This window comes from Lichenostomus cassidix, chromosome 8 (genome assembly GCF_008360975.1).
Source record: "Lichenostomus cassidix isolate B80296 chromosome 8, HeHo_3.0, whole genome shotgun sequence".
In the NCBI taxonomy this organism is placed as follows: Eukaryota; Metazoa; Chordata; class Aves; order Passeriformes; family Meliphagidae; genus Lichenostomus; species Lichenostomus cassidix.
In genome coordinates this window covers 13,721,970-13,747,404 of record NC_139489.1, presented here as the reverse complement: position 1 = coordinate 13,747,404, position 25,435 = coordinate 13,721,970, and the positions used below count along the sequence as shown (strand labels likewise).

The 25,435-nt window shown below is 41.1% G+C and overlaps 1 protein-coding gene across 1 annotated transcript; it reads left to right on the top strand.

The window, feature by feature from the left end:
* Window positions 1–442: 442 nt before the first annotated feature.
* Window positions 443–22,778, top strand: LOC146433876 (vitellogenin-2-like). The gene is made up of 35 exons (XM_085067318.1): window positions 443–512; window positions 627–647; window positions 752–903; window positions 2,192–2,443; window positions 2,954–3,115; window positions 3,202–3,350; window positions 3,949–4,099; window positions 4,225–4,382; window positions 4,473–4,638; window positions 5,486–5,611; window positions 5,959–6,177; window positions 7,138–7,355; window positions 7,492–7,589; window positions 7,861–7,985; window positions 8,096–8,197; window positions 8,856–8,975; window positions 9,062–9,251; window positions 9,952–10,045; window positions 10,157–10,342; window positions 10,878–11,022; window positions 11,142–11,364; window positions 11,443–11,618; window positions 11,976–12,779; window positions 13,257–13,307; window positions 14,198–14,287; window positions 15,334–15,546; window positions 15,643–15,785; window positions 16,183–16,321; window positions 16,813–16,948; window positions 17,388–17,574; window positions 17,904–17,992; window positions 19,090–19,187; window positions 19,935–20,094; window positions 21,466–21,627; window positions 22,498–22,778. Exons 1-35 carry the CDS (start codon window positions 443–445, stop codon window positions 22,614–22,616), a joined length of 5,694 nt encoding a protein of 1,897 aa, XP_084923444.1. The 3' UTR covers window positions 22,617–22,778.
* The last annotated feature ends 2,657 nt before the right edge of the window (window positions 22,779–25,435 follow it).

Here is a 25,435-nt window from a genome sequence, read left to right as displayed (position 1 = left end):
GTAACCAGTGCTGAGGGAAGGGGAAGAGCCCTGTCAGTGTGTGTGATACTGACTCTGTTAATTGGGTCGCTGTCAGCTAGATAACAGCTTGGGTCAGGTGCCAGGTCAGCATAACCTGGGCTAAATCTACCTAATCCATGGCAGGACCAAATATCAGCAGCCAGCTGTGACACAACATGGGAAATGAAGTCATGTGTTTATTGTAAATTTATTGTGAATTATCTAGTAAAACTTGCTAGGGTAAGTAGAAACTTTTAAATAATTCAGCAAAGGCTAGTAAGATAATCAGTGAGATGCCAAGGTATGACTTGATTTCCAATATTCCATCCGAAGAGAAAGTATGATTGCAAAAAGGAAGTGTTTACATAAACTGATAAAAAACTTGAGACTTCAGCAGAACACAGCCACGTGTTCCTGAGCTTTCTTCCATAAAAGTCTCACCATGTCTGGCAGAGCCCCATTCACCTTCACTATGAGGGGAATCATACTTGCATTAGTGCTCACCCTTGTAGGTAAGGCTACATATCCCTCGTTCACCTTTCTTTCCCAAAATTTTCTGAAGTTCAGTGGCAGTGATTGGATCTAGATTCAACATTACTTATCTGGCTCTCCATCTCTTTTTGCAGGTAGTCAGAAATTTGACATTGGTAAGTAAGTTTCCTTCTATAACCTTTTCTTCAGTGATTTTGCTGTTATTTTTATTCATTAGAATGTTTGCAAGTATTGTGAAAATGGCTATTATATTCCACAGACCCTGGATTCAGTAGCAGAAAAAGCTATTTGTACAGCTATGAAGGCTGGGTGTTGAATGGGCTTCAAGAAAAGAATTTAGGCAAAGCCGGCGTGCGCCTGAGCAGCAAACTAGAGATCAGTGGGCTGTCAGAGAGCACCTACCTCCTCAAGGTACTGTGTCTCCTAAATGTGCACCAGAAAGCGAAAATCCCAGTTGTAATTGCATCTGGCTTATCTGGGGTGTAGGAAAGCTGCAGGAAACACAACTGGGGACTTATCACTGTAGATGTCAGAGAATGATCTGCAAGCTACAGTTCCACAGAGGATGACTCCCTTGAGTGCTTGTTGTGGAAGTTCTTTGTAGCAGGTGCTCCTCAAGACTTTGTATCAGAAATTCAGCTGCCAGGGGTTCTGTTAGGAAATGGCAAATTAAGACATTTGAATCTGCCCTAAGATTTGATTCTAGTCTTAGCACACATTTCCAGCTGCTGTGGGAAGCCAGGATTTGGGTGTGTAAAATCACTGTCATGAAGGCAACTGATAAACATAGACTTAAAAAGTGGAAAGAGCTAAAAAGTGATACATGATAAAGATAAGATTTAAAAGTGAAAATCATCAAAAAGGAGCATGCAGTAACGTTTAGTGTTTGAGTAATGCAGTAAAAGATCTGTATGTGTGAAATCATGCCTCCGCTGCTCTCAGCAGTGATAGGACTTGACATATTCAAAGTAAACCTTCTCCAGAAAAATACTTTTGTCTGTTTAATTCAGTTACAAATCAGAGCTTTTTTTGAATAATGAATTCAGTGACAGCTCTCACTGTCTGTATTGAACTGTAGACCTTTCAAAATTAGGGGCTGGGGATTGCATTTCATGCTACAGTCTTTGTCCTGAAATTCTTATATGGTGCACCAGCCTGTGCTCTGAGGCACATAAGCGGACAGTAACTTTGCCAAAGTTTTATAAATATATAAAGTTTTCGTTTATAAATATGTTGTTCATTGTTAAAATATTTCACTTTATTTAAACAAGTCACAAATACAAAGCAAATATATAGTAACTAGTTTAGTAAAAAAAAGGTATACAAACGAGTTAAAATGAAACATTCTAAAACTGCATGTTTTTCTTTTTACATTTAGAATGATATAAGCTTTTTAAATGCTAAATTTCATCTAAAGCAGAATATTTATTTTAAGGCTGACAAAAAGGGAGACTGATATGTTAACTAGTTAACTGCTTCTGTAAGATAAAATAGTACTGTTGAGCTGATAGGGTTTGCACTGATTTTACAATGGTGCAAGCACGAGACAGAAGAATAAACTGCTGTATGACTTTCTAAGCCTACATTTGGAAGGAAAGAGTATCCAACTAGTGTTATGTTAATTTCTTCCAATCTGTTTGCATATTTAGCACCAAGGTGATTTTATTCACCCAAGCATCTTTGCTTACTTTCCTCCCAGATCCGCTCCCCACAATTCGAGGAATACAATGGCATCTGGCCCAGGGATCCATTCACACGATCTTCCAAAATCACCCAGATGGTTTCCTCATGCCTTACGCGGCCCTTCAAGTTTGAATACAGCAGTGGACGGATTGGAAACATTTATGGCCCAGAGGACTGCCCTGATACTTGCATTAACATAGTGAGAGGAATACTGAACTTGATACAGTTAACCGTTAAAAAGTCACAGAATGTGTACGAATTGCAAGAGGTGTGTTTCTTTCCATTCTAATACTATTTTGCTGAAAGGATGTGTTTATTCTCTTTAGTTGCTCTTCCTTTGAGTTTCTGTTTATTTTCATCTACTTTTGAATGTTTGTAGTAAGAAAAAGATGGTTTTCATTCACATAGAAGAAAATGTGTGCATGTATGTTAAACAAATTATCTGGGCTGAATTTTTTCTAAGACATCTGTCTTGAAGTCTTAACATGCAGATTTTTGGAGGAAAAAAATTAGCTATGAATCTATGTGTTGTATGGCTTCCATAATACAACTACTTGGTCTATGTTATTTGCTAATTGTTGATATTAATTAATTGATTACTTTTTATTTTTAAACTCTATCCCCTGACTGAGTATTGTTCCCATGCTTATTTTTTAGTTCAGCAGGAATAATTGTATGTAATAATAACATATAATTAATCTTCATTAAGTAAAACATCTCACACAGTGAATTCCTGATATATAATTGGGAAATCTCATTATCTGTGTTCATGTACCAGGCTGGAATTGGAGGAGTTTGCCATACAAGGTATGTCATCCAGGAAGACAAGAAGAACAACCGAGTCTCTGTTACCAAAACTGTAGACCAAAATAATTGCCAGGAAAAAGTGGTGAAGAGTCTTGGAATGGCTTACATCTACCCCTGCCCTGTTGACATTATGGTACGTGAGATGTGAAAAATCTTCCTAATTACAAGCATGGCCATTGTGCTCCCATTCACTCTTCAGGTGTCTCTGTCCTCCTACAGAAAGAAAGGCTCATCAAAGGGACTGCGGCTTTCTCCTACAAGCTGAAGCAGTCAGACAGTGGCACCCTGATCACAGAGGTGGTGGCTCAGCAGGTGTATCAGATCTCACCACTCAGTGAACCCACTGGAGTCGCTGTCACGGAAGCAAAGTAGGTGGGACATGGGTGTGCTTCACAAAGTGAGAATAATTATAGGTTCTATCAGTCCTCTTCACCCCCAGTTGAAGTGAAATGGGAATTGAGCTCCACAGCAGTTAGATAGAGCTGTGTAATCACAGTTAGGGTTTGCACAGTCCTAAAAGTTCAGCAAACCATTCTTTATTTGTACCCTGGTCAAACGACACTACAGTTAGATGGAAGCAAAGGAGAAAAGTTGTTTTGCTCACTTATGCCATAAGAATGCAACTTTACTGCTTACTGTTTGTCCTGAAAAGAAGCTAATTTATAGTGTCAGAAGGAAGATGGCGCACACAGAAATAAGACCATTCATTACACTGAGCCAGTAACTCTCATTCAGCAGACAGCAATTTTGCTTCTGTTCAGAAGCAATTTCATTGTAGATAACTCCAATACCATCTTGCTACAGATAGAAGCCTTTATTCATTAGGAAATGTATTTTTCTTTTGATAAGAAAAATCATTGAAGAGTTAAAGTGATACCGTCACAGTATCACTGAACCAACAAACAGCCAAGATGTGTGGGTGAAGAGAGATAATGCCTTTCTCCTGTGACACTTGTCTCTTGACAGACAGCAGCTCACCTTGCTTGAAGTGAGGAGTGATCGGGGGAGCTCCCCAGACATCTCCATGCAGAGCTATGGAAGCCTTCGTTACCAGTTCCCAGCAGTGCTGCCACAGATGTCAGTGCAGCTCATCAAGACAAAAAACCCTGAGCAACGGGTAGAGTATTTTTAGGTCTTCAAATTGCTTTCCTAATACACAAAAAAAAACCAAAAAAGAGAGTCATGATCATAAATTCCAAAGAATGTAATTATGTACGTCCTCTCTCTTGTGTTTTGCAACAGATAATCGAAACACTGCAACACATAGTCCTGAATAACCAACAGGATTTCCATGATGATCTTCCCTACCGTTTCCTGGAGCTTGTCCAGCTCTGCCGGGCAGTCTCTGCTGACACCCTGGAGTCCATCTGGAGACAATGTTCAGATAAACCCCGCTACAGGTATGTCATCATATCAAGCTATGGGAAACTTTTCTGGTTTTGTGAGAACTGGGAGCTAAAATGAAGGATTTTTATAAAATCTGCTTGCAGGCGATGGCTGCTGAGCGCAGTTTCTGCGACAGGCACCACAGAAGCACTCAAGTTCATTAAGAGCAGAATCCGCAGTGATGACCTTAGCTACCTTCAGGCTCTTCTAAGTGTCCCCCTTGCTCTCCATTCAACAAAAGCTGATGAACACACTGTTCCAATAGCAGCAGTGAGTAAAGCCATGTGAATCTTTCCTGTCTTACAACAAAAGGAATGATAATCAAAAACAGCATTTGATTAAGTACATTAGAGACTGAATTCTCCTCTCATCTATACTAATTTTTTGCAAACATTGGCCTATAAATTGCTTTTGGCATAGCATTTATTAGAGGACAGTTCTGTGTCTTCATTTCTCTGTATTGATATAAAGCTCTTCTCTTATAAGACCTTCTGGGAATAATTCCCATTTTAGTTTGCTGGGATCACACGCATGCCTTCTACAGACAAAACTTTGTTCCCTTTAATCTCTTCTGAAACAAATGATGATTGGTGTGTTACATCACTTGAACAGCTCTTTTAATGGCAAATTAGTCCATGAACTGGACAGTGCTGCAGGAAGCTATTAGTGCAAACATCAAATATGTTAACACAATAATGAATCATTTATTCTGAACAGGATTTTTGCCCTCTCTAGACAATATTATTCTTCTTCTTAAACAGGAAAAGAGGACATGATGTGAAAATGCATGGTTAATATAATTGAGTTGCGCATTTTTCTAGGGATATTTCATTTATACATTTATGTTTAATCCATAATCTTAATGTTTTCAGTGTTACGTTCACTTGAGGAGAATCAAAATGTAATTATGTAAGCTTATGTATGTATAAACTAGTGGGGAATTAAGCTCCTAAGTGAAGCTTCCAAACACAATGTCCACAGCCTACTTTAATTTGTTTGGATGAGAACAGTAATCATTCTGAAATTGATCCCTTCAAATAAGATCTGATGATATTCCTGCTCTGAAAGCCTTTGTAAAGCACTGTATTAAATAACAAATTAATTTTTTTCTTCACAGGACTTAGTGACAAGTTCTCGAGTCCAGAAAAATCCCATACTTCAACAACTTGCCAGCTTGGCATACAGTTCTGTGGTGAATAGATACTGTTCTCAGACCTCAATTTGTCCTAAAGAAGCTCTCCAGGTGGGTGTATTTTTGCCACACTTTCTCTTAACAGCTTAGTAATGTTCATTATATTAGCTTAATTCTTTTAAGATACAGTATAAAAATGGCGATTGGAAATACAAATACACATTTCATAGGCTTTCTTCAGAACAAACGCATCAAATCATTTTATCAGTGTAGTTATTTGCTTCATCATTGAAAACACAGTTTTCACATTGCAAGGGTAAAATCCTGAGAGAAACCACTACTGAGTGATTTTGTTAAAACCAGTTTATTTATTGCAATAGGCTCTTCAGTGGGTAAGGGGGACACTGTGGATGGTCTATACATTAGCACGAGAGGATTGAACTGTGCTTTGTCTACAGCCCATCCATGACCTGGCAGATGAAGCAATCAGCAGAGGCCGTGAGGACAAAATGAAATTAGCTCTGAAGTGCATTGGCAACATGGGAGAACCAAGCAGCATCAAGCGCATCCTGAAGTTCCTTCCCATGTTTTCATCCAGTGCTTCTGATATCCCTGTCCACATTCAGATTGATGCCATAATGGCCTTGAGAAAAATTGCTTGGAAGGACCGCAAAACAGTAAGTAGGATCTGGTAGATGTTTGTTACTTAGTGAATTAGAATATGTACCATAAAATAATTATTTTAATGGTGTCATGTGTGTGGATTCGGCATGGGGTTTTTTTTAAAGATTATTTTTAAGAACAATACCATACAGTTTTACATTCAGCTGGTGTTTCCTGCTAAGCTGTCATGTTAATTAGTCAGTGGGAAGCTTCCGGAAGATTATCAGCAGCATTGCTTTTATCATCTGCTGTAACCAACTAAGTCCTGTGCTATTTATGTACAGTGGACTCTTAGCCACCTGCAAGTCAGACATATAATTTAAATTGCCTCTGTAGTCAGGAGGAGAGACACTTTCTGTTAAATTTCTAGGCCAAATGTCGGCATTGCTCTGCCTCTTTTAGACCCTTCCCTTGAGGTTGGATGAGTCACCACAGAGCCCTCACTGAGGTGGCTGTCACAGATAGATAGCGTGGGCAAGCTTCCTGCCTCTCAGATGATTTAGGTATAGGACCTATATGAGAAACCATTCACTCAGACTGTCTTTGGTGAACTGCTGAACCCTTTTAAACCTGGTCTAAAATAGTGAAGCACGCTCACCGAGTCAGTGGAGTTTACATCAAAGTATGAATCTGTTTCATTATCTACATTTTTTGCTTTCAAATATATTTACCAATACTTGAATGTCAGTAATGTCACAAAGCAGTGCTGATACCTTTTTGATTGTCATGGGTTGAATCAACACATCAGTAGATGGACATTTATTTCAGGTTCAGTGCCTCCATGGGGCTGTTCCACCACAGCCCCTTCAGTTATACTGATAAAGTTATGTGGAACCCTGCAGCAAAAAAGATCAGGAAACCTTTCTGTAGGGATAATGATCCCCTCTCCCAAGTTTCCTGCAGGTTAGGTGTGGATCCCGTTTGCAAAATGGTTTCAGTTATTGGTAATTCCAGACACTGTTTTCTCTCTGCAGGTGCAGGGATATCTCATCCAGATCCTTGCTGACGAGTCGCTTCCCCCCGAAGTGAGGATGATGGCTTGTGCTGTTATCTTCGAGACAAGGCCTGCCCTTCCCTTAATAACAACCATTGCCAATGTGGCCATGAAGGAGAGCAGCTTGCAAGTGGCCAGTTTTGTATATTCCCACATGAAGGCTTTGTCCAAGAGCAGCTTGCCATACACGTACAACATGTGAGTAGATACAGGAACAAAGCCAGTGGTCTTCTGCAAATAATGATCTTCTGCATGTGCTGATGACTGAAGTCAGTTATTTACTGACAGGGTGCAGCTTATTTCTGAATATTATTACCTTTCTCATTTTGTTTAGATCTTCAGCTTGCAATATTGCCCTTAAGCTGCTGGCCCCCAAATTGGACAAGCTGAGCTATCGCTACAGCAAGGTCATACGTATTGGTGGTTACTTTGGTGAGTAAGTGTTTCAGTGATCAGGAAACTTTCAGTTCAGAAATCCACTCTAAAATATTAAGTCCTTTCGAGAAATACGGCGTTCTTCATTTTAGTGAGAAATTAAATGTGACACTCATGTTTAGAGTAGCCATTTAATAATTTTTGCCTAAACAGAGTTTATGCAATGATATATCTTGAAGTTGGCAGTGGGAAAAGCTGCAGAAATATGATCTTGAATGATAAGCAGAATGATTAGAAAAAAGATGTCTCTTGTTTACTTCTGCCATAGATAACTATAAAATTGGTGCTGCTGGAGATGTCTTCATTATGAACAGCCCAGGAACGATGTTCCCATCAGCAATAATTTCCAAACTGACAGCATACTCCGCAGGGTCGGTGGCTGATTTGGTGGAGGTAAATATTTACCTGAGTCAGTAATAGATCAAATTAAAATTAAAACTGCTCACAAAGTTTCCTCTCTGTAAGCACATTTCAGACTGCTCCTTCTCATGCTGTTTTGGTAGGCTGGTGTCCGTGTGGAGGGCCTGACAGACGTCATCATGAAACGAAACATCCCGTTTGCTGAATATTCCACATACAAAAAGATAAAAGAGATTGGAAAAGCTGTAGGTATTTTCAGTAATACAATGTGGGGGTTATGAGAAAGGGCATTTAGTGATGATTCTCACTCTGTTTAAGCCCTGTTTCAGAAGGTAAACTACCCTCCTAGGGGTCAGCTCAAGAATTTCTGTGAAGGAGAGATGTGCAGTGGGACTGCAGGTGATATCTCCCATGGCTGCAGCAGCTTCTGCCAGTTGTTGCTCCGGCTCTGCCTCCTCCCCACCTCAGAGATGGCTGCAGGAGCAGCACAGGAGGCCAAGGGAGTGGCAGGCACTGCAGCATGCTGTGTCACATGCCTGGCAGGCTTCCTACTCCCTCCCTTCATCTACCTCACTTAGTTTACAAGACTATGCCATTGTCTTCAAGAGAAAATAATTTTTTTGCTATGCTTTTGGAGTGGGTTTAATGGCATTAGTGCCACAGACCTCTGTGTAAATGTTATTGCATCAGAATACCAAACACTGAACTGGAGGCTATTCATCAGCATCTCAATGTTGGAAGAAAGTCTGAATGTGTGCCATCATGCTCTTTACAATTGGAAATTTTACAAAGAAAAATGGCAGCTTGGCTAGTGATGGGTTTAGTCACCTGGATGACATCATGATTATCATTTGTGAAGTGTTGCATTAAGAAACTTTGCTTATTTTTTTATCTGCTCCCCAGCTGCTGGGATGGAAGGAGCTGCCAACAGAAACCCCCTTGATATCAGCCTACTTTAAACTCTTTGGCCAAGAGCTGGCCTACATCAACATCAATAAGGAAGTGCTGCAACAGGCTGTGAAGGTACCAGGGACCTCTACTATTCTTTGCAATATTAGACAGCGTTGAACTTTCACATCCCAACCTCTTGTATCTCTGTTTTATTGCAGTCTGTTCTGGACCCTGCTGACAGGAGCACAGCGCTGAAGAAACTCGCTGGCCAGCTGCGCAGTGGCCTGGCAGGACAATGGACACAGCCAGTGTGGCTGGGAGAGCTGCGCTACATCCTTCCCACCTGCACTGGTCTGCCCCTGGAATACAGCTCCTACCTCACTGCCCTGGCCAGGGCTGCAGTCAGCGGTCAGTTGGGGGCTGGGAGTTCTGCTGGGCATGCTGTGAGCAGGGCATGAGAGCAACAGGGGCTGAGGGAGGCTGGAGAAAGAAATGGAGAGCCAGGAAGTTAGAAAAACTTTTTGTATTGGAAAGTGGGGCAGTGAAGATGTTTGAAGAGAAGCTGGGTGCAATGATTTGTGCATTGTCTTTGAATGGATTGAGGACAGAAAAGGTGAGATGAGAACCTGGGAAACCAGAGAGAGAGGTCACACATTTGTGGCTGCATCTGGAGTACAATGTGCAGTTTTGGGTCCACAGTACAAGAAAGATGTTCACACTTGATGTGAAGAAAGATTGGAAAGCAGGGGTTGTTTAGCTTGGTTCCCTTCATTCACTCTGTCTTCTGACTCCCCATGTTTCTGAAATTTTAATGTTATACTAGTTATCAAACTTTCAGTTTGGGTTAGCTCTTCATTTCCTTGTATATTTTTATTTCCATTTTCAATATGTTACATCAGAACCTTTGCCTACAGAACAATCTTCCTGTATATTTTCAGTGTTCTTCAGACTCATAAAAGGTCTCATGTGTGCCAAAGTCTGTCTTGTTTTCCAGCCATATTTGTTGAACCAACAAAATTACTACCTCCTACTGAAAACTGTGTTTGCTTATGTTTGACTCCTTTCTTTCATTTTTGCCATGTTTAAATGTTGTTCTTGAATTTTTCAGTTGATGGAAAGATAGCTCCCCCTTTAACTGGAGATTTTAAACCTTCACAGTTGCTTGAATCCACTGTGCAGATTCGTTCTGACATAAACCCCAGGTATGGCATGTTTCTAAGGCTTCACGTATGAAGGAGGTTTTTAAGACAAGTCAGAACCACATGTGTGAAAAGAGCACCTTTCTTACACCTGGCTGCTGCACTCTGTTTCAGCTTATACATACAGAAATTTGTGACAATGGGTGTCAACACAGAATACTTCCAACAAGCTGTGGAAATTCAAGGCAAGGTCCTGGCAAGACTGCCAATGAAGTTTGATGCCAAGATAGACATGAAGCAGAAAAATATTAAGATTGAAACAAGTCCATGCCATGAGGAAACTGAGATAGTGGTCGGAAGGTATGGTAGCATTATTTCAGAATATTTCATGTAGCTGAAACCTGACAAGGTTCACTATTGACTGACCTCCCACAGAGGTTTGCAGATAGGCAGAGTGACTCCAGCATGTAGCAGAACCTTTGGGATAAAGCACAAGGAAGATAAATATGGTAGCTAAAATTCAAAAGATTCCTACATTATTTAGCAGTGTAATTTTTATATGGAATTGTTTAGTATTTTGGGTTCTTAGTATCTTTTTATTATTTTATTGTCATTTAAGGATTTTGATTTTTATGTTTGAATGAGTGTTTTTAATGTTTTGGAAATATGTTTCAATTTATCCAGATTTTCATAACTTCCTGTGATATAGACAATTATTTTTGCCATGAACTCTTATTTGTTTTCAATAATATTTATATTTCTAAAATATTATAAAATCCCTGTGTTCAAATAACATATCTCTGTGCTGTCACATGATACCGACAGGGATGTATTTAATTTAATCCAAAGACAAGGGTTTGGAATAATTCACCATTTTTTGCACATATCTCAACAGACATAAGGCTTTTGCTGTATCAAGAAATTTAGGAGAATTAGGTGTTGAAAAGAGAACCTCAATTCTCCCAGGAGATGCTTCATCAAATATTGTGGAAGAACCTTTCAAACCATCAGATAAAGCTTCCGGTGAAGATTTCACAAAGGTAACCTATTTCTTTTTGCTTATGTACTAATAATTACCATCTCTGTAACAGATATCTGTAGTTTTACTCTTGCCTATGACACACTCCCAGTGGCATTCACATACTCATCTCTAATGCAGCAAGAAGCTGACAGCACTTCAAGGAAACATGCCTATAGCTCTCAAGAGGATCTTCGCCACGTCACAGGGAGAAAAACTCATAAGCGAGACATTTGCGTCAAACTGCATCATCTTGGGTGTCAGCTCTGCTTTTCCAGGAGGTCACGAGATGCCAGTTTCCTAAAAAATACGTATTTGCACAGATTAATTGGAGAACATGAAGCTAAAATAGCCCTGATCCCAGGTAAAATACTGAGCGTCTTAGGCTTGTCAGTGCTATTTGAAGCAGTATGACCTTCTAATGTGTGCCATTGGTGTGTAGTTGAAACAGATGCTGATATTGACAAAATTCAGCTGGAGATTCAGGCAGGATCCAGAGCAGCTTCCAAAATAATTCATGAAGTGAACTCGGAGTCTGAGGAAGAGGGTGAATCATCTCTGTATGAGGACATTCAAGCTAAACTGAAGAAGATTCTAGGCATTGAAAATGTGTTCAAGGCAAGTGACTTTGAGCATGGCAGTGGGGAACATTTTCCTCTAAATGAAGTTCAGTGTGGAAAACTGGCATGGCAAAGAAAGGATGGGGCTAGTTTGAAAGGTGGCAGTGCCCTGTGCTGAGGGATTGCTCCTATGGGGTGCAGCCAGCAATGTGCTCTGTGCTGGGCTAGATTTCAGCTGGGCAGAGTGGATCTCAGGCAATTCTGCAGCTGCTGCAGTGAGTGAGGCAGGGAGGTGGTTTTACCTTGAAAGGCTGGTGTGAGAACCCAGCCTTGTCTGACATGCACAGGAGTTTTACTTTGTAAAAACAGGACCAGATGTATTCTCTCTTTTGCACCTCTTGGGCTGTCTTTGCAGGTTGCAAATAAAACACGACACCAGAAGAAGAAACCTTCAAAGAAAGAAAACACTGTGCTAACAGAGCTTGGGGCAGACCCAAATACAAAACATCCCTCCAGCTCATCCTCTGCCTCCTCAGCTGTTTCCTCTTCCTCATCATCTGCTGATTCTCCTCGTGGTAAAGAGGCTGAAGATGAGACTGATCAAGAAAAGCAAGCGAGAAAAAAAGATGCAAGCAGCAAGAGCAGCAGCAGTAGTGGCAAAAGCAGCAAGAGCAGCAAGAGTAGCAACAGCAAGAGCAGTAGCAGCAAGAGTAGCAGTAGCAGCAGCAGCAGTAGTGACAAAAGTAGCAAGAGCAGCAGCAGCAGTAGTGACAAAAGTAGCAAGAGCAGCAGCAGCAGTAGCAGTGAAAAAAGTAGCAAGAGCAGTAGCAGTGGCAGAGGTAGCAAGAGCAGTAGCAGCAGTAGCAGTGGCAAAAGTAGCAAGAGCAGTAGCAGCAGTGACAGCAGTAGCAGCAGCAGCAGTAGTGACAAAAGTAGCAAGAGCAGCAGCAGTAGCAGAAGTAGCAGCAAAAGTAGTAGTAGCAGCAGAAGTAGCAGCAGCAGCAGTAGGAGCAGTAGCAGCAGCAGTAGCAGTAGGAGCAGCAGCAGCAGCAGTAGCAGCAGAAAGTCATCGAGTCATCATAGCCATGGGCATCACTCAAAGTATGTGAATGGCAGCAGCAGCAGTAGCAGCAGCAGGTCTCTGAGCCACCATAGCCATGAACATCATTCAGGTGGCAGCAGCAGCAGCAGCAGCAGCAGTGCATATTCCAAAATATGGGTAATTTTTCAGTAAATTGACACTGCTAATATTTGTGAATCACATTCCTGATGGTGGCTGGCTTTGCATGACAAATCAGGACATTATGAGTTGACCAGTAAATTTTAGCAATATAAAATTGCAAAATTTATTCTACAGACACACCTACAATCATTGGCACAGATGTCTACATCAAAGCATCTCAAAAGTTTCCATGAGTTTGTTGAAACTTTTATTACAGGCAGTAAATGTGTTTATTTGACAATTTACTGTCTATATACATTGCATATTTCTGTCTTAATTTTGTAGTAGAAACATTAATGCTTTATATAAACTACTTCATCTTGCATTATGTGCTTGTGACTAAGCATACGGAACTATGTATGAATGATAAGTAGAAAATTTCTTATTTAATTCCCAGTACTTCGATTTCCATATAATTGCAGCATTTCTTTTCATCTGAGGCTTCTAATCTTCTTGTTTTTATCATTTTCAAAGAAAGCCCATGAGATTTATCAGTACCGCTTTAAATCAGCACATAGACAAGAGGTGAGTTTTTCTTTCCTCAGCAAAAGAAGTATGGAATCTGTCCAGAGTCAAATGGAGACTTTAAAAGCAACTTCTTATCTTTGTTGAGGAAACTTACAGTACTGATAACATTAGAACTGTGGTGGTTCTTCTGAGATGTGTAAAGACAGAGAGCTGTGTTCCCTTTTGTGCTGTGCACATGGAGCCACTTGTGGCCCTGCAAAGGAGATGCAAATCCTCTACCAAAGCAATGAAAAATACTGGAGCTTCACATTTTGGAGGAACCATCAGAAGCTTGGTTCATTTGACTGGCTTTGATAATTTGGTTTCTTGGGCTGAAATCACTACTGGTACACACAAGGATGGTGATGTGGACGAACTTGGGAGGATACCTTATTCCATAGTATTTTGGTTTAGAAGATTCTTACTAGGACATGAGCCAACCAGAGCAGTGTACTTGATATTAGAGTTCCTCAAAAAATAACATTTCAGCAGTGTGTATCCATTCAGATGCTCCTTTCCATTCAGTCAGTCCATTCAGTTTGTCTTCCAGTTGAACAGGCCCATGTAGAATTTCTGGTCTTTCATACTGAAGTGAGAAGCTGATTTAATTTGACTTGCTCTGGTCCATTGTATTTTCATACAGGAAATTCTCATCTAGACATGGTCCTTATGGACCATGAGGAATCAGATATGTTTGGGCAAATGTGATTTTTCAGAGTTAGATCCTACATACTAATCAGGGAAGCCTATTCCCAGTCATTGAGCTGCTTGGGGTTGGAACTCATGCTTACCAACACCAGGTGCCATGAAACAGAGCACTGCTCAGCACTGCCCTGTGCAATTTCTTCAAGGATGTTTGAAAGTTACCCACTTGAGCATGCTGTGGTTTGTTTTTGGTTTTTTTGCAGTTCCCAAAAAGAAAACTCCCAGATGACAAAATCAGCAGCTCTCATTCCTCTGCCAGATCCAGTCGTGCCTCCTCTCGAGCTGCTTCATGGGTTAGTTGCATTTTTGGGGGATTTTTACAGCTTGGAATAATGGCAGAGTGGCTGCCCACTCACAGTAATTGTATATTTAGGATAATGGGAAGGGAAAAATGCCAACCTCTGGAGTCTCAGGTACCAGTCAAGGCATGCACCATTGTTCCCACATGCACTTTCCTCTGCAGCGAGGATCCTTCTTACTTGCATCACAACTGTTCCCTCATGGCAATCCCACCCAAAAGATGCCTGCAGAGACTGATCTTGTGACCTCTGCAACCTGGAGGGAGGTTGAGGTGCTGCAGTGCCCATGTGAGGACACTGGTGGTGGCAGCCAAGGCTGGGAGCAGCCTCAGCAAAAGGCATGTACCAGAGGGCACATGAAGCACCTGGGCTCCTCACCACCACCAGTCAGGTGTGGGCAAGCTTGAAAATGATGGAGTGGAGATATTGAAGGTCATAGTACACTCAAGGCTGTGCTCCAAGGGAAGAGGTTCTTGATGTTGAAGGAAATGTTCTGGATTTTATTCTGTGCTGGGTTGCTGTGCAAAAACAAAACCTGAGTGCCCCACAGAGCTCCCAGCTGAAGCATGAGAGAAAGCCATCACAACACCCAGACGGATAAACAAGAGGAGACGAGCTGGGGGATGTTATTGCTGTGGGAATGAGTGACGCATACAACTGACAGCTGATGTTCACACTGAGCCACTTTCTTTTATTCACAGGCTGGATACTAACAATGAAGCCCAAATCATATAGTCATTACTGTATTTTAATTATATGAGTATTTCCATGGTATCAGCTGTGGCTCAGGAAATGGCACAAATTTTGGCTCATATAAACACAGTGATAAAATCCATCTGGCGTGCAGAGGCACGTGCACATTAAAGACATATGCATGAGGTTTTATAGGCATGTATATATGTGTGACACATATGCTGGTATATATTTGTGGTTCAGTTGTTTATTTTTCATTTATCCATCTAGATCTTGCATCTAAAATGTTCCATGGTAACTCTTCTATAATATACATGCTTTGCATGCTTTTTCCCCCTTCTTCTCAGCCAAAGTTTTTGGGAGATGTTAAAACACCAGTGTTAGCTGTTTTTCTGCATGGCATCCGTGATGATAAGAAGATAGGAGGTCTCCAGCTCGTGGTATATGCTGATATTGACTCCATCAGGCCCCGGATGCAGGTATTTGTGTCAAACCTCACAGATTCAAGCAAGTGGAAGCTCTGTGCTGATGCTTCAGTCCTCAATGCTCACAAGGCAGCGGTAAGACTCAAACCCAGCTATACACTGCTGTATATGCATCACAGGAAAACTGTGCTCCAGGCACTAAAAAATGGACCATTTGTCCCTCCATTACAGGCTTACCTGAAATGGGGACGGAATTGCCAGGACTACAAGGTCTCTTCTGAGCTGGTAACTGGGCGGTTTGCTGCCCACCCTGCTGTACAAGTGAAACTGGAGTGGCCTAAAGTTCCTTCCAGTGTCAGATCCATAGCAGAATGGTGAGGATTTCGTCTTTACTGACACTTGTTCACAATATTGATCAGCTGGGAGAAATCAGCATCTGCACACCAGGTTCAAGTGACTTAAGTACTGACTGGTGTTTTATTCTCTGATCTGTCCAAGTACTGCCCTTGGACATAAAAGCTGAGTGGAATTACATCCTATTTTAATGTACAGTAATTCTTTATACTGGACATAATTACTGAAAACTGAGGAACAGATCCTTCCTTTTGCTGAACCCTTGAACAGTATAGCAGAGAGGGGGTGTGAGGACATAACCAGGGACCCTGAAGACTATTATGCTACTTACACACAGGTGTGAGACCATCTGGTTGGGATGTGTGCAGCCTTTTGTTTCTCCAACTCACCAAATCTTTCTGATTTGAACTTTTGAAGGTTTTACAAATTTGTTCCCGGGGCTGCATTTATGCTGGGGTTCTCTGAAAAAGCAGACAAGAATCCTTCTCGACAAGCCAGGGTGATCGTGGCTCTAACTTCTCCAAGGACATGTGATGTTGTTATCAAGCTTCCTGATGTAATTATGAAATATTTTTATCACTCTTCTATTTTTTTTCCTAGTAGGAAAGTGAGACTGTTTAATTACAGTGGGTCAATTCTGAGAATGAAAAATTAAGTTAGCATTAGCTTGAGTGCAAATGATGAGAACTGCTTCTATTTATTTCCAACCTTTTAATATTCCATCAAGGGATGTTCATATAGTGATTTTGTTCATAGAGAGAGAGGTGGGTGCTCATAATGACATGAGTTTCCTTCTGTAGTATCTCCATAAGTGTTCACCTCATCACCTTTGAAAGGGAGTAAATAATTCTCTCCCAAATAATACCTGAATGATTTCTCTCACACCATGAGAGAAAACTGAGCAAAATCAAAAACCTCATGGACAATGAGTCAGATGAGTTGTGTTCACATAAAATCTTTGCAATGAAAGTAGAAGAAATAGGAAAAAAATCGTAGCTCTTTCTTGGCACAGGTGCATTTTGAATGTGCTTTTGAATTCCTTTTCAGATTACCCTCTATGAAAAAGCCATGAGGCTTCCCCTATCACTTCCTGTAGGTCCAAAGATACCAGCTTCAGAACTCCAGCCTCCCATCTGGAATGTCTTTGCTGAAGCCCCTTCTGCAGTGCTCAAGAATTTGAAAGGTCAGAGTCTAATTGGGTTCAGAAGCATGACAACCTCAGTTTCACAATTTATTAGAGCACCTTCTGAATTTTGCTGGCATTATCTCCAGTTAATTAGGAAATGTTCTGTAATAATGCCAGGATGGTTCAACTAGGAGAAAATATTGCACATACAGCACAGAAATCATCAGCATTTCAGGGATCAAGATACCAATTATCTCAATTGATAACATTTAAATTTTCTGGCAATTATTTTTTGTTAGATAGACAAACATATTTTATATGTCTTATAAGAATTTATGGGTGCTTAGTAGCCAAAAGTCCCTGTAAACCATATGAAAATATCACAGCGTGGAAAAAATACAAATCTAAAATAATATGGTACTAAAAATAGAACACAACATTTAATGGCTTTCTCTCATGGAAAAGCAAATACTTACTGGCATTTTTTTTTAACCAGCTCAGTGCTCAGTTTCCTACAACAAGATCACAACATTTAATGAAGTTCAGTTTAACTACACAATGCCAGCAAAATGCTACCACATCTTGGCTCAGGACTGCAGCTCTGACCTTAAGTTCCTGGTGATGATGAAGAATGCAGAAGAAGCTGTGAACCTGAAAGCAATCAACATCAAGATTGGCAACCAGTAAGTAACTTCTGCTGGGTGCTGGGAGCATGTGGGACCTCATTGTCCACATTTAGCATGGGAGGAACTCCAATCTAAGCTTTACTGCAATGGTTAGCTGCCCACGGGGTTTCAGCACTCCCCTTATTTATTTTCCATGCATATTGAATGTGATGCTGATGCTCTTATCCTGCATCTCAGGTGACAAGAATACCCCTAATGTAATTTAAGCACTTGAAATGAGCTTGTGCTCTGACTAGTGACATTGGAAAGGAGCAGGAAAATGCCCCTTTCCCTGTGTGTGTGTGAATGTGGCACAGCCAGGGTGTGACCCCTCTTGTCCTTGGCAGTGAAGTCGATATGCGCCCTGCGAACGGACAGGTGAAGCTGCTGGTGGATGGGGCTGAGAGCCCAACCAATGTTTCATACACATCTGCTGGTGAGTGATGCAGCATATGTTGTTGAACTTTCACATATGTTTTAGGAGAAAGAAGGAAAGAGAGGGAATCTGTGAAGGAGATTTGATCTATTTGTATTCAATAAGTGTTTCTTTGGTTTTAAGGTAATATTTGAGAACATGTATTTTACTCACTTGCACAGGAGCATTTAGAAAGATTGATTAGAGTGTGGAGCTCTTGAAGTAGCCTAAATAAGCAAGATGAAATTAATATGAAGATCCCTCCTTTTTGTACATCACTGCAGGTCCTACTGCAGTTCCAAATTTGAGAAGTATTTTGGTTATGCTATCAAATTTTGCTTGATTAAAACTTTTTGAAGTAGATCTTGGCTAAAATTCACTATACATGACTTGTATATCAAAGTTTTTCCCAATTTGATTTGTAGGTATACATTTGGCTTGCATTCTGCATTGTGCCAGGGATAGGTATGGATAACTGGTGAAACAACTTGCTTGATCCTCTCAAAACAAGAATAGTTTGTTTCTGTGAAAGGTACAGGAAGACCTTGTTTCCTCCTGTGCTGTGTAGTCAGGGGCTATATACAGTGAGGTTATTCTGACTTAAAGGCTGCAACATATGAATTGGGAGAAATCTTGCTGAAATTGGGTTAGCATGTACCAGTGCTGAGCTCTATCCTATTTGTAATGTACTTGGAAGGGGATAATTGTGCTGGAAATGGCTCCAGTGACAGTCATGGTGTTCTCTGTATTTCTATATTCCAGTATAGTGTGCTCAGAGTGTTTTTTATCTGCACAACTGCACAGATACCATAGACAGCTCAGTAATAATTTCTATACATAAGTATGAATATGTTAATAACCCAAAGAAAAATTAATAAATCTGTGATCATTAACATTGTCTTCCAACCTTTTGCAATCACCTATTTTCTATGTATGCACATTTCTAGGTTTTGTTTCTTGAATAAGTTCTTCTTTTGTTCTATGTTTTGTTTCTTGAATAGAGTAACCGAGGAGTCTTAAAGAAAAGAATGTATTAGATCCATGACAGTTGCTTTTTTTTCTCCCTTAAAGAAGCTAGGTTTGGTCTGGTTTTGTTTTGCTTTGTTTTTTTCTTCTAGGTGCTTCTCTGTGGATCCACAGTGAAAACCAAGGGCTTGTACTCCTCGCCCCAGCCTATGGCATTGATAAATTGTACTTTGATGGATACACATTCAGGGTATCATTCTTCCTCTTCATAAGATTGGGTGTTAAGAAATTTCCATAGGTTTCCCTTAAGACTTGGTGTATGAGTGCAAGGGGGTACAGTGGCAAAGGCAAGTGTGTGCAGGGCCCAAGAAACCCCAAAGGGAAGATGATGCTACAGGATTGCACAGCCCTGCTCTTTATTTCTGAGTGTGAGAAATGAGAGTCTTTGACCATCAAAAGTACTCTGTTCTTGCAGTACAGGTGTGTGTTGGGAAGTTGCTCTGTGAGTGTTCATACGCTGAGTCAGCAGTGCCTTTGCAAGAAAAATGAGCTTTCAGCTCTTGATCACTGTTCTGACAGCTGTATAATTCTTCAAAATACCAAAAATGCAGCCATTCTTTTTAGACAAATGAGTCTAAAGTCTGCACTAAAATTAATACGAAGCTGGAATGTAAGAAGTGGATAAACTGTACCATGTGTGTATCCTGTGCTATCAAAACAACCACAAGAAAAAAGCTTCAGCATATTAATAGTCCAGAGCATTAATAATTTCCTAGACTCGCACAGCAGGTTATAAAGATTGTAGCAGTTATAGATGCTGCAGCCCCACAGGAGTTTGGCATCTGACTGTCAGACCCTTTTGAATTCTTATCAAAGAGATTTTAAATGTTTGTGCATTAACTTACACTGGAAGGGATCTGCATAACAAAAATCTGCTCCATAGGTGTTACTTTTTTAAAACTTGAAACACTTCTCTTTTTTTTTTTTTTCCTCAAAGATTCAAGTTGCTTTATGGATGGCAGGGAAAATGTGTGGACTATGTGGAAAATATGATGCAGAATGTGAACAGGAATTCCGGATGCCCAACGGATATGTAGCTAAAAATGCAGTGAGCTTTGGGCATTCTTGGATTTTGGAAGAGAGGCCTTGTAGAGGAGGTAAGCAAGCTCTAATAAATTTAATTTAATATTACTGCAGTTGTTCAGAAAATGTAGAATCTGTTAAGAAAAATTTAAATCTTTATATATTTTGGAAATAAAAAGCATATTAGAAGATCCATTATTAAGTTAATATATTAAGTATTAAAATTACTTGCAAGCTGAGAAAAAAAAAGAAATCACAGGTTAAATAAGCCAAAATATACAACTTAGTTGAAATTCAAAAACCAAGATGAATCAAAATCATTATTTCAGTTTTGAATTATTTTAGAAGAAGATCAAAAAGAGGATAAAATTCACATGGAATGCTTTGATTTAAGCACAACAGCATTTTCCAGACATCAATTTTCAGCAATTGGCCCATCAAAAAATCAGATGGGGATTAGTAGTTATTACCATGGCTGACCACCTGATTTTCGAACCAGTGCAACCTGTCAAACAAAGCATTCAAGTACATGAGCAGTTCCAGGGACTTAATTACATGGTTGAAATAAAAAAAGATGTGTTTTAAGTCTTTCAGTAGATTAAGATCTTAGGTGTGCTGCTGAGGTTATGACGCAACATCACACCACCGTGCTCGAGGAGAATGGGCTCATTGCATGTGCAGAGACTTGTCCTGTGGGGAGGACAAACTCAGTCCCTGGAGTTGGCTTGTGCATGTTTAGCTCTGCATTAGCTGCTGTTCTTCCATGGTTTTGTCATAAACTGCTTTAGATGGGTATGGAGTCCACATGCACATACACAGTAATATTCCTGTGGTTGGCTGTGACCACATTCTGTGTTTCCATTTAGCATACAGTATAAATTGCTGAAATTTGAGGACATAAAACTTATAGTTAGGAGTAAATTGTGGTCTGTAGCTTCTCATTTGTAACTGTTGGCCCTGGAAATCCAAAATGAGATCGATATTACTTGCTGGCAGCAATGACTGTTGCTCTCTCTCTGCACCAATTCTGTGTCTGAATGACACTGGTAATAATGCAATTCTTTAGTGATTAATTTTATTTGGTTACAAAACTCTCCTTTAATTCCACTGCTGAATATTCAACGTTTTTAAATGTGGTTTGACAGCTATTCAGTAAGCCAATTTACTTTGAAAAATGTTTATTAGAAAGTACATCAGACTATGTTTCTACATCCTGATCTAGAAATAGAGCAGTTGCATTTGAAATGAGCTTTCCAGGAGTCCATATTTAACAAGCTTATTTGAAAGGTTTACCAGCCAGTAAAGCTGCTTTGTTTATGATCAAAACACAGTTTTCACAGAGGGAAGTTGTTTGCAAATTGGCAGTGCTGGCAGATGGGTCCTCCTGGGGAGATCTGGAGCTTTTGAGTGTAAGCACATAAGCTGTCCCCACTGATTTGTTGCAGCCTGCAAGCTGCGGCGCTCCTCTGTGAAGCTCGAGAAGATAGTTCAGCTCGCCGGGGTCGAGTCCAAGTGCTATTCCACAGAGCCTGTGCTGCGCTGCACAAAAGGATGCTCTGCCACCAAGACTACTCCAGTCACTGTTGGCTTCCATTGCCTCCCTGCTGGTAAGCCAACAGAAATCCCACTGAATGGGAGCTGAGCAGAGGTATTGATGGATTGTCACTTGACTCAGTTATTCCACTTGAAAAATATTAATTATATGACATAGCCATAGGTAGGCATGGACTTATTGCCCCATTGACTGAAATCCATTCCTGGTTTTATTAATGTGTAAATCATCTGATTGTCTATTGTATAGTTATTTGTTTTCATTGTACTGGAATTTAAAATCCAAACTGAACTTACCTTCATGGTGCTTAGGGCTAAAAGGTAAGGTCAGGATAACAGCACAGTCAACACTGTGATTCAGCTGAAGAGCTGCGTGCTGCAGACTATGGAGACTGAGCCATACATGACCATGTGCAGCACCCTGAAATGGTAATGGGGATTTTTGCCTTGCAGTTTTTATATATCGCTGCCTTTGGATGTGATCCTGTTTCACTGAGCTGATTTAGGCACTAGAAAGGCAGGTGTAGACAGGATTCTTGCACACAGGCACAGTGATATAGGAGGATTTATTTTCTATAGATATATTGTAGATTGTAAGAGATTAGATAAAGTAGATATAGATTATATGCAGAATAGAATTGTATCTGCTTTCCAAGTTTTTTTTTTTTCTTAAAGATCATAATACCCTTTCCTAAATGTATTAATAAAATTCTACGTGGAAGTAGTAGCTTTCAAGGTAGAACTGGCTTTTCAATGAAGTGGGTTTCTTGGAACATCTCTGTGTGACTTAGACAAATATAAATATATAAATCAGTGAGGAACAGCCAAGCTTGCTCTTATTGATGACTAGTGCATGGTAAATGCTGTACCTTGCAGAACTACTTGTGAAGTGAACCGTTTACTTTTCATTTCTTCTTCCGCATCAGATTCAGCTACCAGCCTGACAGACAAGCAGATGAAGTTTGACCAGAAGTCAGAGGATATACAGGACACTGTTGATGCACACACAGCATGTTCTTGTGAGAACGAAGACTGCAGTGCATGAAGCTGTACATTTGCAGCATAGGAGAAAACAGAAATAGTTTCATGTTTTTATTGTGTAAAAAACCCTTGTCTTAAGGAATAATAGAGATACTAAATTAAGTACTTGAGGATGTGTGGAATCTTCCCCAGTAACTTAAAGTATTAAAGTTTATTATTGTAGAAACTGTTATGATTGCCCATAAATATCTGATTTCATAATAAATCCATGCATGGAAAAAACTGTGAAGGTTTCCTCATTTCACTGGTGGTGGAAAGAGGAGGTCTGCCTAGGTTCTCCTTATTTCCTATTTCATAGACTTCTTGAGTTTGTGACCATCTTCTGTGCACCATGGCCACACTGGGAATTGGGTTGGGTAGCTGTGGTACGATTACTTCTGCTTGTTCCCCCAGTGCTCCCTTCCCTGTGCTGGGACCCTGTGCACCTGGAGCAGGGGCTGATGGCCTCTGTGTGATCCCTCACCCTCTGCAGCAGCCATGGTGCTTGGCAATAGCTCTGGGCTGGGCCAGTGCTGCTGTGAGAGCAGCAGGCTCAGGGAATCAGCCTGAATCTCGTACCCCTAGGCAAGGCTGCTCCAAGGGAGCCAAGAACACCTTAAGAACATGTTTTTGGAGCACCACATGCAGCAGCTAAGGTGAATTGGGGTCTTGGAGCAGGACAGGGTGGGCTTACGAAAGCACAGCACCTGCCAAGGGGTCTGAAGCAGAGCCAGACCTCTGCGCTAGGGGTGGGATGACCCGGCATGAGTCCTTGCTGCAGCCCCTAACAGGTGAGCTCTGCCTCCTGCCCCCCACCACAGCTCTGTGAGGGCACAGTTGTCTGCCCTGAGCTCTGGAGCCCAAAGGATTCCAGCAGATCTGGAAGGGGTTTTCTGCTTGCCCTTAAGGCTGTGTTTGCAGGATGACTATGCATGCTGGGTAAAGGTGATTTTGAAAACACTTGAGAATATTCTGTAAAAATTGGGGTTTTTTTCTGTGTTCTTTTGCTTTCCCCAGCAGCTTTTGCACCTGCAGTGGATGCACATACGTGAGTTTTATTGTTTGGATATCAGTTTTAAAGTTTAGGAAGGTAAAGACCTTAGTACCAAAAGAAATATGTTTGAAAGGTCTAAATATACCCTTCTGTGCAGTTTAAATGCTGCCATGGTAACCTCCACTGCAAAGTGATGGGGAGCTGGCAGCAGCACTAAAGCCATGAGCTGGTGGGTTTGCTGCCCGCCTGAAAGTCACATGGAGCAGTGAAGGAAAGCCCAGACTTTTCAGGTAACCTCAGGCTGAATCCAGCAGAATCAAGGGCTTCCTGTGGCCCCCCAAGCCTGGCTCCATGGGCAATGCTGGCATACACTCCCAGCTCCGGGGTGGGCAGACCGTGGTGCTCTTCTCTTCCCAAAATGCCAAGGCTGGAGCATGGTTTTGGGGGGATTGTTGTTGTCCAGCCTCAGCATTCAGGTGTGATGAGCCCAGCAGTACCACCCTGGCAGGAGACCCCTGGGTGAGCATCACCCAACCACCGAGGCAGCCAGAGCACTGTGGGATTGCAGGGGGATGTGGGCTGTAGGTGTCCACCGCATGAAGGCCTGTGGAGAGCCTCCATCAGCCTCTGCTCCTCTCCCCCACAGCCATTGTGGGGGGAGTTGAGCACAGCTTGAGGGAAATGCTGTCCAGGGCAGCTCCTGGGCTTAGAAAAATTATAACCCTCGCAATTTTCTTAGGTTTTGGGGTTTTTTCTCTCTTTTAAATTCAGGTTGTGTCCTTCTGACTAACACTAGTGTAAACGGTTGTAAGTATATGGGGGTAAAGGTTGGGAGTTGAAATTGTTCCTGGGGTGCTGAAGAAATGACCTAGAAAATGAGAGGTTTTTATAAAGAAATCACTGAAGACAAAGCCCTTGACAGCAGTTTTAGGTGACCCTTGAAGCAGAAGAACAGATGGCTCTGCCCTGTGGCAGCAGCATGCCTGGGGTGAATGGGGATGCAGCATCTGCTGCCCAAAGTGAAGGATGAGGTGGGAATGGGGACAAGATCCTGCAGCCCCAGGCTGCAGGACTGGAGGTTTTGGGGAGACCCTGCCCTTGCAGCTGTGCACAGCCCGTACAGCTCCCAGCAAGGATCCTTATTTTGAAGAATGTGGTTTGACCCTTATTTTGAGGAGTCTTATAACGTGGTGTTTCAGTGTTATGATGTTGAGACTAAAAGCATTGTTGCATTTAATATTGCCATCACAGCAGCTCTCTGCTTGTACTGCCACTGACCTCAAGTCCTCGCTCCCTGCAAGCTGGGTTTTCTTGAAAAAACCCAAACCTCTGCAGCTGCAATAATTATGCCATAATATATAAGCTTTTGAGCCTCGAATACCAGTGGCCAGTAGCTGTATACTCAAATCCTTTAAGTACATTTACTAAATCTCCAGACAGGACAATACTCTCAAGCAAATAGCTTGGTTTTCAATCATGTGCTATCAGTTTTACAAGGGAAGGGGTTAAAACAAACAATACCTGAATATAGTGCCAGTAAAAATATGGTGAAGGTTTTGTCATGCTTCAAATTTTTTTTTTCTTTTCTTTTTCTTTTTTTTTTTTTTTTGGCCTTACAGATGCAATCCTTGATCTAGGAACAAAATCCACTGTTTGTCAGACATTATAAATTATATCCCAACTGCTAATTATAAAAAATCATCAGCTAAACAGCATTACAAAATCTAAGATATCTTGTTGACGAGAAACTGAATTCAGCCCCTTCCCACAGTGAGCTGAGCAGCAGCAGTTTGGTTCCCCACGCACAGAGAAGGTTCGCAGGCAAACAGTGGCCACCCAGTGCCAGTGTG

Bases quoted from the DNA above. Each gene is read 5' to 3' on its own strand.
- LOC146433876 (XM_085067318.1), top strand. From the start codon at position 443: ATGTCTGGCAGAGCCCCATTCACCTTCACTATGAGGGGAATCATACTT. The intron at 7,986-8,095 runs GTAAATATTTAC...CTGTTTTGGTAG, and splicing joins CGGTGGCTGATTTGGTGGAG to GCTGGTGTCCGTGTGGAGGG. The intron at 17,993-19,089 runs GTGAGTGATGCA...TTTTTCTTCTAG, and splicing joins TGTTTCATACACATCTGCTG to GTGCTTCTCTGTGGATCCAC.